The following is an 11,152-nucleotide window of genomic DNA, read 5'->3' as shown; positions in this document are numbered from 1 at the left end:
AGATTTGTAAAGTTCGTCATGACAAACTTTAATGTTAGCTTGTCGGAGCAAGTATTCCCAAAGGCTGGTATGCTAGGGTGCCAATACTTTTGGAGGCGAGTGGATACGAGCATGTGACGTCATCCGAATACCCATGACGCAGTTCCCCTCATTGTGCTGACTGCTTTGATATATCACATTTTAATGTTGTGGAAAGTTTTTTGATTTTGCATATTTTGGGGTGAGTACTGGTACTCGGATCACTTAGAAAATTCGCTACGACATATCCAATTTTGGTGCATGTGGCTCAAAAGCCCTAGGAGGAGTAGCAATTAATACATTTTTGTCTAAGAACAATAAGCAAAACAGAATGTTGGCTTCTACAAGCCAACATAGGGTAATTATCAGAGAAGTAGATATACAATATGAGACCTATGTAGTAACAGTTATCACATTAAGACAGTGCTTGCTAGATGCTCACCTTAATGCATGCCTTATACAGTGCTGTGGTAGTAATTAAAAAAATTAACAGGGACATAAATTAACAGGAATTAACAACAAATTTTGCATAGTAGTGACCTAGATCTGTTTACCAAGGGTGGTCCTATTGCAAGGTGATATAATTCAAGAGTTCAATAAAGTACTAAGCCTCTTTAACATGACAGATTTTACAACAATGGAGGATTAGTAACCTAAAATAAAGCTGTCATGAAGTAACCTGAATGTGACTGAGGTTTATGAGGATGTTCAGGGACGTGGGTGATCAGTAGTTAACGTGTTGGGTCCAGGGCTCTCAAGTTTTAAAGACAGGTAGGTGTGACATTTAGTTTATATGTATTAGTGTTTGTGTGTGTGTGTGTGTGTGTGTGTGTGTGTGTGTGTGTGTGTGTGTGTGAGAGAGAGAGAGAGAGAGAGAGAGAGAGAGAGAGAGAGAGAGAGAGAGAGAGAGAGAGAGATTATGACTGGGGTTGTTTATTGTAAGTGTTTGTTGCCTTTTTGGACTCCTTTATCATTTGTAATGTTGCTCCCATTTAAAACAGTTCGGCTCAAGCCCAGCCATTTTTAGGGTCATGATTGAGGACAATGTTCGTGTTGAGGCTTTGTTCAAACCGACCATCGAAAATAAATACCCTCGCTAATGATTTTTTTTTCATTGGTTGTTGCGTTATATCTTACCCAGATAGTGCTATTTTCTGATTGGCTGATAAGTGTCAGGCTTGACTAAGAACTGAGACGCACTTGATTCCTGCCCGGTTCCATAGAGACAGTGGTGCGGACTGATACATTATGGGCGCTGCAGCTCATTACATATATGATAAATAGTCAAAAGGTTTATCTGCGTGAGAAATACGATGTGTGACTGTCACTCTCAATGTGTGACACTTGACAGCCCTGTGGGTCAATGATCAGATTTTTGGGGTTCAAGCCTCTGAACTGCCAGTCTACCATTGCTGAGACCCTGAGCAAGGCCCCTAACCCCAACTTGTTCCCGGGTGCCGCACAGTGGCTGACCCTGTGCTCTGCTTAGCTTATTAGCTTCCTAATAAACTAATAAGCTTCCTAATAAACTGGGCAGTGGTGGCTCAGCTGGTTGAGGCTATGGGTTGTTGATTGAAGGATCAGGGTTCAAGCTCCAGCACTGCCACTGTTGGGTCCTTAACCAAGGCCCTTAACTCCTCACTGCTCCAGGAGTGCTGTATCATGGCAGAGCCTGCACTCTGACCCCAACTTCCAAAGCTGGGACACACAAAGGAAGAACTTCACTGTGCTGTGATGTATTTGTGACAAAATCAGCTGTTTAAAAAAAAATACATATAATATAATATATATATAATTATATATATATAATTTTTTTTAAACAGCTGATTTTGTCACAAATACATCATATATATATATATATATATATATATATATATATATATATATATATATATATATATATATATAAAATAACAAATTTAAAAAACAAACAAATAAATAAATAAATATTATTATCATTATGATTAATACTACTACTACTACTACTACTACTAATAATAATAATAATAATAATAATGATGATGATGATGATGATGATGATGATGATGATAATAATAATAATTGTACATTGTTTAAATAACAAGTTTATAACCTTATGGGACAAACAAAAAATTACATTTTTTTTCACCTCAAACTTTTTCCAGTCAGCTTCTTGTTTGATTCTGACCACACTAGTGAATTAAACCAGAAAATAAATGCTGCTAATTTAAACTGCACCAATATTTACTTAAGTCCTAAAATGCCATGCATTGTTATATTTTTCCTTTCTTGTTATGTCGTGATTAACGGCTTCATTTTCTCAGGATTTCTGCATAAGAACATGTTTAGAGGCAGCAACTCAATCACGTGACTAAAAACTTCTACAGTAATGTCCTGTGCTTAAGCAAGAGGCTGTGGTGTCTGCATCTTTATCTTTATAGTCACCCTACTGCTGGTAATCCAGCCGCTGTTTCTAAAAGCAGTTAAAATATCCGCACGTATATATTTTAGATCCTTAGCGTTAATAGCGCTGAAAGACTACGTAAACATAGACTCAAAGGCGGAACCATTAAACTCTGGTATGAGTTTCACGTCGGGACTGTTTTCTAGTCTAACTTCATGTATGTGGACGCTGCAGGTAGATTTTGACTGCTTTAGCTACACGTTAGCTGTCAAGTTTAATGACAATTTACATGATGTGTGATATTATGTTGCTGAGTCGTTTATCAATAAAAACTATTTAACTATTTTGCAGATTTGTGTATATGCTGCTACATGCTAGCAGCTAAGCGCTGTGTTTTGGCAAAGAGTCGCTAGCATATAATGCTGTTATAGAGGCAGCTGCGGTTGTGATTAGGCTTCAGACGGATTTAGTTCTGTTTTGGGTTGAAATGAATTCAGTAGCCGTCACTTTATAGACTAATAGATTGAATTAATTGAATCGACTGCAAAATACGACAGTGTTGAGGCTGTTAGGTAGCTAGTTAGCTAAACTGTGCAGCATCGGCTGTACGTGCAGTCTGTACAAAACTGGTTTATTTTCTTTAGGCTCTGATTTAATGTTTTCTCAGTTCAATTACAAGCTGTTTAGATAACCAGCTAATTCAAAGGCTTTCTCTTGCGTTACAGTGTGTGTTAGAGCAGGAAAACACACAAATGTGCAGGACAGGAGGTTTTCCAGGAGCAGAACCTGTGCTTTAGTACTGATGTAGCATAATAGTCATGAGCTTTTAACACCGTGATTTTGTTCTCTGTATCAGCACAAATCCTTCAGCTATGTCCACAATATCCCATGGCTTTAAAAGCAGCAAACAAGACTTTACATATGGGCCATGGAAAGTCAGCTCAGCAAGAACCCATATCATGAAATCTAAAGATATCGAGAGGTGAGACCTTTTATTATTTATTTTACTTTTTTCTTCCTTTCCACATTTCAGAACTACAACAGAGTTTTATTAGATGCATATTAGATTAGATTCATCTTCACCCTAGCAGTAATTTGTCACACTGATGTTATTCTGATGATTTCTCTGAGAAGGTTAGCGGAGGAGATGCATATGCCGTCCCTCCCAGAGATGCTTTTTGGAGACAACGTCATGCGCATTCAGCACACCGATGGCTTCGGCATCGAGTTCAATGCTATTGATGCCCTTAAGCGGATCAACAATTTACAACATTCAGTACAAGTGGCTTGTGCACAGGAGTGGCAGGAAAGCAGGTGAGACTTGATCAGAAAGTCAGTTAAACCCATTTAGTATGCTTTTTTCTTTTTGTCTTGGATTGTGTCACTATTCTGTTTTCCTGCAGAGCTGATTCTGAGCACAAGGACATTGTAAAGAATTATGATTGGACATACACAACAGATTACAAAGGGACATTGCTTGGTGAAGACCAGCAGATGAAGGTAATTTGGCTGATTTGAGTTATTTTAATTATTATACTCTTTTTTTTTTCTCCAAGACCTTAAGCTTTAAAAAAAATTTTGGATCTTCTTATGATGCCCAGGTGTCTCCTACATCAGAGCGGATAGACCTGGAGAAACTGAAAGCTCGGGAGCAGATCATGTTCTTTGAGGATGTGCTGTTGTTTGAGGATGAGCTCCATGATCATGGTGTATCTATGATTAGTGTGAAAATTGTGAGTAACTACAGCTCTATGTTTAAACATTTTTATTTCTATAAGTACCTGGAGCTAAAAGAAAGGTAGAGAGAAATATAAACATATCCATGTTGTGTAATCCAGACTCTGGTGTGTTTTACAGAGAGTGATGCCCACTAGTTTCTTTGTGCTGCAGCGCTTCTTCCTGAGAGTCGATGGAGTTATGATTCGGATCAATGACACGCGGCTCTACCACGAGGTTAGTAAAGCATGTCTGATTAAAATGAAGAAATAGAGCATACAAACAGTTTGCCTAATACACTTACTGCTCATCACCTAGCATTTTTCCACACAACAGTCTCTAGATTTTACTCAGAATGGTGTTAAAAAAATATTAAATATTGTGATTCATGTAATTGTGCAGAAAAGCATCTCATCATGAACAAAACACCAAACCTTGAGTTGAACAAGCTGCAACAGCAATAGGCCACATTATTCTCTTCCTATCAGATATCTTCAGCTGCCCAGTTTTTGTGAGTTTGTGCCCACTGAAGCCTCAAATTCCAGATTACAGGCTGGCTGACTGGAGTGAAACCTGATGTGGTCTTGTGTTGTTATAGCCCCTGTTTCTCTTACCGTTCTGTGTAAACTGTTGTGTGTGAAAATCCCAGGAGATCAGAAATCCTCAGACTAGTCTGTGTGGAGTCAAAAATCATGCCACAGTTAAAGTCACACAGTTCACTTTTTCCCCATTCGGTTCTGATATTTGATGTGAACATTACTGTAGTTCTCGATTCATGAACATTGTGCTGCTGCCACATTCTTGGTGTTTTAAATAATTGCATAAATGTGGAGGTGTTCATAATAAAGTGGTCAGTGAGTGTTAATATTTCTCTGGTAGGACTGATTCTGTCACTGGGACTGATTTTTGATGAACTTTTGATATTTCAGTGTGAAATGAAGTTTGTTTTGCGTAGCCAGACGTTCAGACTGTCGGCAGAAGGTTTGGACCCCATAGCAGCATTTATTGGCCAAGGAGATCCTCAGATTGTGCCTGATTGACATGTAAAGCAACCAATAACAGTTGGTTGTGTTCAGTGTTGTGTTTAGGGGTGTGAAGTGACAACTGCCAATGTGTGAAGTGACAAAGTTTGACTAAGAAAAACATAAAAAATAAAGGTCCTTGACTCAGAATTCTTCCTCAGGAACTCAAGATGGACAACAAAACCCTGAGTTCAGCAAGTGATTTGAAATCAGCATGACTGCTCACCGCATAAGCCGTAAACAAAGCAAACGTTGCCTTTAAGGGAGTGGGGCTATATATCCAAGTACAGATTAGTTCAACATAACACTCATCAGATACAGCTCTTTTGAGACAGTAAACTTCACTCAGCTCTATTAAAGTATCTTCTCTGGCTTGCTTCTTGCCAGCAAAAGACAAAAATCTGTGTCATCTCTCACACCACACCCAACATTGTGGCTCATATTCACATATACAATATCACTATAAGTTCTGACTTTTCACTTCAGAGGCAAGACGAATGCAGCAGAAGCGTTTCAGAAAGATGGATAGAGGAGAAAGATTTTCAGTCTGAACGTTAGTAACAGTAAAAAGTCTGTTGTATAAATTCTCAACTGTTTTTGCTTACAGGCTGGGAAAAACTACATGTTGCGGGAGTTCAGCTCACGAGAAAGTAAAGTGTCAGCTCTTCAGGTGAGAGACGTGCTACTAATCTAGACTGCTGTACTGCTGGGAAGTACATTTGTGTGTTTAACAAGGGAAATTGTCACAAAGCAGCTTTACACCTGATTCACTGGCTAGAGAAGAATTCACTGTTTTCTGGAGGCTAAAATGCAGAGCTCTGACTCGTGGTTCGCTCGGAGTGATCAGAAATCACATTTAAGCTTTAAAGTCAGTTCCACTGAAAGGAATCACAATACCGAGTGTTTAGAAGCAACTCTATATGATTGTAATTCCATTCCATTTCATATGCAGTAAATAGACACATTAGCCTTTTCTTATAGTCTAATGACTGAGACCTTCAGCAGTCTTTTTATACTCAATACCCCATCCCTAATTTTATTTATATAAAAATGCAAAATGTTTGATTTTCTCTATAGACTGTTTTAAAGTGAGTAAGTGACGTGACATACAGCTAAGTATGGTGACTAGGGTTGCAAAATTCCGGGAATTTTCATGGCTGGAAACGTTCCATGGGAATGAAAGGGAATATATATTAATGAACGGGAATATATATGGGAATTAACGGGAATATATATGGGACTTAACGGGAATATATGGAAATAAACTGGGAATTTAAAAAAAATGAGTTGCCTATAACAAGGAACTTAAATGTAGTTAAAAAAAATATTGTAGCATAATTTTTTTTTTAAAACAACAAGATTTAATGCAATTTAAGTTGACTTGTACCCTGCATTCCTTGGTCACTATCACACAGCCCACTGCTTACTGGAGGGCCATTGAGGCCAAACCCCCTGAATAACATGCACAGTAACACTTTATTTTAGGATCATTTAACTAGTTGCTTATTAGCATGAATATTAATAGAATATTGGCTATTTATTAGTACTTATTAAGCACATATTAATGCCTTATTCTGTATAAACCTTATTCTACATTCTTAATTGTACTTAATACCTAAACTTAATAACTACCTTACCAACTCTTAATAAGCAGTAAATTAGGAGTGTTACCACGTGTACAGATAATTTGATGACCCTCCCCCACACACTCACTACCCCCGAAATAAAAAAAAATCCTCCATATATTACATATTACATATTACACCTCCATTTTCCAGGCCTTGACTACCACAGAAGCAGAGACCTAATAAGATTGAGAAAAAATGGTGGGGGGGGGTCAGAGCGCAGGTCAGCTATCGTGCGGCACCCTTGGAGCAGGTGAGGTTGCCAACGTAGATGTCTCAACAGCTTGTGGGCTAGGAACCCAGCGCCTAGACCACTGGACCACCACGTCCTCACGTTTAAATCCTTAATCCCTCTATTGTATTCTCTGTATTATTAAATACATTATCACTTAGGCTGAGCAAATATTAAGCTGAAACAGCCACCAGCTGCCACATTGGTAACTCAGTAAACATTACTGCAACATGCCTGCCGGTTCATGCCTTAAAGCAATCAGCCGTCTAGCAGCAGTGCAAAATGGCATGCAGATGCAGGTCAAGAGCTTCATTTCAGTGACGTTCACTTTCGCATGGTTAATAAACTGGCTTATGGGTTTTAAAATATTTAGTTTGCAGAATGGTGTGGAAATAGAGATCCAGTGAGCAGCAGTTCTGTTGCTGGAAACACCCCAAGAGGTCAGAGGTGATTAGCCAGACTGGTTTGAACTGACAAGAAGGCTGTGGGACTATTAAAATAATCATTCTTTACACCATGGTAAACAGAAAAGTATTTCAGAATGAAACACAGAAAACATTGAGGTAAATGGATTTCCATCCTGTTAGCCAAGAATCTGAGGCTATGGTGGTCACAGACTTGACAAATTGGACATCTGAAGAATTCCATTATTGATTATTCAAATGCTTCTGGAGGTGTAGGAGGAGATAACAAGGAATTACAACAGTTACACACACGGATTCTGTCGACACGCCAAACTGATCACTTCATTAAATCTTTAAAAAAAATCTATAGCAGCTGACCAGTTATTTAATTGTTTGAAATGTGGAAGTCCGGCTGTGGCTCGTTCCAAAATTGGAAGCAGTCTGCGCTACCATTAATTCTCTTCTGTGGTAACTAAGCATTATTCCTGAATCATCTACTCTAATGTAACCCAATAGATTTTGGCAAAATTTTGGCATTCCCAAAACATGTATGTAATCGCCAGTAGAGCCTATGTTACATTTAGCACAAATTTTGTCATGGGAGTTTCATCACGTAGGTTCTGCATGGTCTTATGTAAACTCTGTGACCAAACTTGAAGTGTATCAAATGATGGGCCAGACTTCTGAAATCTGAATATAATGTCAAATAGTTCCCCAGTCAGGTTCCATACCAATTGCTCTCTGGACCAGACTGATAGAGAACCTATGACAGGATCATTAAGCCTAGTGAACAAAGGAGCGGTTTCTGATATACCAACATCTAGCCCATCTGACGCAAACAACCAAGTCTAAGTCACAGAGGTGACATTTTTCTCCATTTTGTTGTTTGATGTGAACTTTATCATGCAGCTTTGTCCTGCTGTCACATGATTGGCTGATTGCATAATTGCTGAGGATGCATTAATCTTCACTGCATAAGACATTTAAACTTTCAGAGTATACAGTACTGCATCATATTTTGAGGAATTAATGCCTACGTTATTATTATTATTATTTATTTTGTTTCCTCATTTGGTTGTTTCTACTCATATCACTTTCTTTTCTCTCTGCAGAATGTTCCTCCTGCCTTGTTCACAGACCCTAATGAGATTGTTCATCATTTACCGCTGACACTCACAGAGTGCGAGAAACTCGAATTCCCAGAGCCACAGCAACCTGCCGAGTCTCCACAGTGACAGAGATTACGACGTGTCAAACCTCAGAGTGCTGATCTAGGAGCAGTCTGCTGCCACACACTGAATACTGCTATATGCCCAGTGACAGCTGAACCCAGATCAGCATTCAGACACTGAGACGGTTGAGGCCAGTGAGCCCAGTAATGGAGCTGTAACAAGCAGGGATGTAACGTTCTAGAACGCAGGTCCATCAATTGTTAGTTTTCTTTAAATACTTTTATAATAATACAAACACTTAACTGTCTGCCTCAGTCACTGTTAGTAGATCTGTTAAACTGTTAGAGTTGGGTTTTTTCTCACACACAATGTCACATATCAAAGCTTGGTTGCGATGTTTTGATTTTTTTTTTTTTTTTTTTTTTAGAAACCAGTAGTGTGTGTTGAAGAAGACAAATTGCAGAATGATTTATTAAAATGATGTGTTTGTAACGTCACTCTTCTGTGTGTTTGTGTTTCACATAATTGAGAGAATAAAAATGGTTCTCTAAAAAAGGTGGAAATAATTCTGGTGCTGTTGTAATTGTGGGTGGTGTAGTTAAAATGTGTGGGGTTTCTTTAAAAGATATAAGGTCCATTAAAAATAAAAATAATTTAGTGATAAGAGCTCAGCATATAAGTTCAAAGCTGTTGGCGCTCAGTATGTCAGTTACACGAATTAATCCTGTGGGCTGAACAAACTAGACACAGAACACAGCCAACATGATTATGAGAGTGACATAAACCGCCATTTATAACTGTGAAAAATCCAGCCTGGTAAAAATGTGTATATATGTTTTTTTATAGGAATAACCACTGTAGCATCCTGCCTTGATGCCCGATGACGCCTGAGATAAGCACAGGCTCCCCGTGACCCGAGAAGTTCGGATAAGCGGTACAAAATGAGATGAGATGAGAACCACTGTAGTCCTCAGTTTTAGTCAGTTTAGACATTAGATAAGTTTGCATGTATAGTTTCTAAATTAATTACTGCTCATAATACATTTCTCCTAGTGTGTGTGTGTGTGTGTGTGTGTGTGTATATATATATATATATATATATATATATATATATATATATATATATATATATATATATATATATAGATAGATAGATAGAGAGAGAGAGAGAGAGAGAGAGAGAGAGAGAGAGAGAGAGAGAGAGAGAGAACAATAATATACAAAACACAAAATTGGGAACATACAATAGTACACAATGTCTGTATGCTCTAGCATTATAATTTCCCTTCACTGGACAATTCCCCTGTGCACAAAGCGAGCCAAGGTATAAAACACTGATTATTGATTTCACAGGTACCTCGTATTGTTTATTTTATTGTTGTTTTTTGTTGTTGTTGACACTTTTCCGATGTTTATTTCTATTTTCAATGCTCTAGCAATACTGTAACTACAGCGCCATGTTAATAAATCTCATTCAATTGAACAATCTGTGGAACTTCAAAGAGAAACGTGTTTCTAGTCGAATGTTTAGCGGTGTGACACACGGCTTTCACGTGGGACGCAGTGCAGGTAGGAGCGAGTTGTAATTACTTGTTACTTTGACTTAGTTCAGCGACATCGTTATCGGAGGTAATTTTACTCTTCCATCTGTTTATGCAGATAACATCGATTCTAACGCCTAATGGTGTTAATATTTGTGGAAGTGAATGAGTTACTTTTAAGACAAAGTGAACAGAGTGCGATGGTTTTACTTCAGTTACTAAAGCAGTGCTGTTTGTGTATCGTATCTAACCTTGTTCTACAGTAGCATCTGTGTTTAAACAGCACAAACCAAACAGTGCATCTGGAGAACCTCCTTCTTCCTGCTCCTACTGCATCTCCTTGTTCCTGCTCCTACTGCATCTCCTTGTTGCTGCTCCTACTGCACCTCCTTCTTCCTGCTCCTGCTGCATCTCCTTGTTCCTGCTCCTACTGCACCTCCTTGTTCCTGCTCCTACTGCACCTCCTTGTTCCTGCTCCTGCTGCATCTCCTTGTTCCTGCTCCTACTGCACCTCCTTGTTCCTGCTCCTACTGCACCTCCTTGTTCCTGCTCCTGCTGCATCTCCTTGTTCCTGCTCCTGCTGCATCTCCTTGTTCCTGCTCCTGCTGCACCTCCTTGTTCCTGCTCCTGCTGCATCTCCTTGTTCCTGCTCCTGCTGCACCTCCTTGTTCCTGCTCCTACTGCATCTCCTTGTTCCTGCTCCTGCTGCATCTCCTTGTTCCTGCTCCTACTGCACCTCCTTGTTCCTGGACCTCCTTGTTCAGTTTAAGTAGGTCTGATTATTTGAACCAGGGGTGCCAGTGGAGGGACTTCAGTAAATGTGCAGTATACGGAACAGGAATCTGTGATCAAGTTCCAGAGACTTATTTTGAGGATAATTTTAGAATTATGTCTTATTATTTTCATATGAAGATGCCAAGAGTAATCTGTTGTGTGCTGCACAGACATTGATTGGTTGATGCCAGTGAACCCAGTAACAAGCAGGGATGTAACGTTCTAGAACGCAGTTCCATTAATTGTTAGTTTTCTTTAAGTACTT

General features: G+C 38.9%; 2 protein-coding genes across 5 annotated transcripts in view; both read left to right on the top strand.

Moving 5' to 3' along the window:
- The first annotated feature begins 2,384 nt into the window (after nt 1-2,384).
- tiprl (TIP41, TOR signaling pathway regulator-like (S. cerevisiae)) lies at nt 2,385-9,069 on the top strand. Of its 4 annotated transcripts, none has more exons than XM_047805179.1 (8): nt 2,385-2,576; nt 3,258-3,383; nt 3,536-3,715; nt 3,805-3,901; nt 4,003-4,134; nt 4,259-4,354; nt 5,747-5,809; nt 8,513-9,069. In XM_047805179.1, the coding sequence occupies exons 2-8, from the start codon at nt 3,274-3,276 to the stop codon at nt 8,633-8,635; spliced, it is 801 nt and encodes a 266-aa protein (XP_047661135.1). In that variant the 5' UTR covers nt 2,385-2,576; nt 3,258-3,273; the 3' UTR covers nt 8,636-9,069. The 4 variants fall into 4 exon arrangements, with proteins under 4 accessions (XP_047661135.1, XP_027016344.2, XP_027016339.2 ...); XM_027160543.2 differs by having other exon boundaries at nt 2,385-2,618; XM_027160538.2 differs by having other exon boundaries at nt 2,385-2,635.
- A 921-nt stretch (nt 9,070-9,990) lies between these two features.
- riox2 (ribosomal oxygenase 2) overlaps nt 9,991-11,152 on the top strand; it is a 31,372-nt gene continuing 30,210 nt past the window's right edge. The window contains exon 1 of the mRNA XM_027151392.2: nt 9,991-10,141. Coding sequence (XP_027007193.2) covers nt 10,030-10,141 — 112 coding nt within the window. The 5' untranslated portion in view covers nt 9,991-10,029. The remainder of the gene's footprint in view (nt 10,142-11,152) is intronic.

Source organism: Tachysurus fulvidraco, chromosome 20, assembly GCF_022655615.1.
Source record: "Tachysurus fulvidraco isolate hzauxx_2018 chromosome 20, HZAU_PFXX_2.0, whole genome shotgun sequence".
Lineage (NCBI taxonomy): Eukaryota > Metazoa > Chordata > Actinopteri > Siluriformes > Bagridae > Tachysurus > Tachysurus fulvidraco.
Note: the sequence above shows the minus strand (reverse complement) of the source record. Positions and strands in the feature narration are given on the sequence as shown.

Coding starts and splice junctions, on each gene's coding strand:
- tiprl (XM_047805179.1), top strand. CDS start 3,274: ATGTCCACAATATCCCATGGCTTTAAAAGCAGCAAACAAGACTTTACA. Junction 3,902..4,002: donor GTGAAGACCAGCAGATGAAG/GTAATTTGGCTG, acceptor TATGATGCCCAG/GTGTCTCCTACATCAGAGCG. Junction 4,135..4,258: donor CTATGATTAGTGTGAAAATT/GTGAGTAACTAC, acceptor TGTGTTTTACAG/AGAGTGATGCCCACTAGTTT.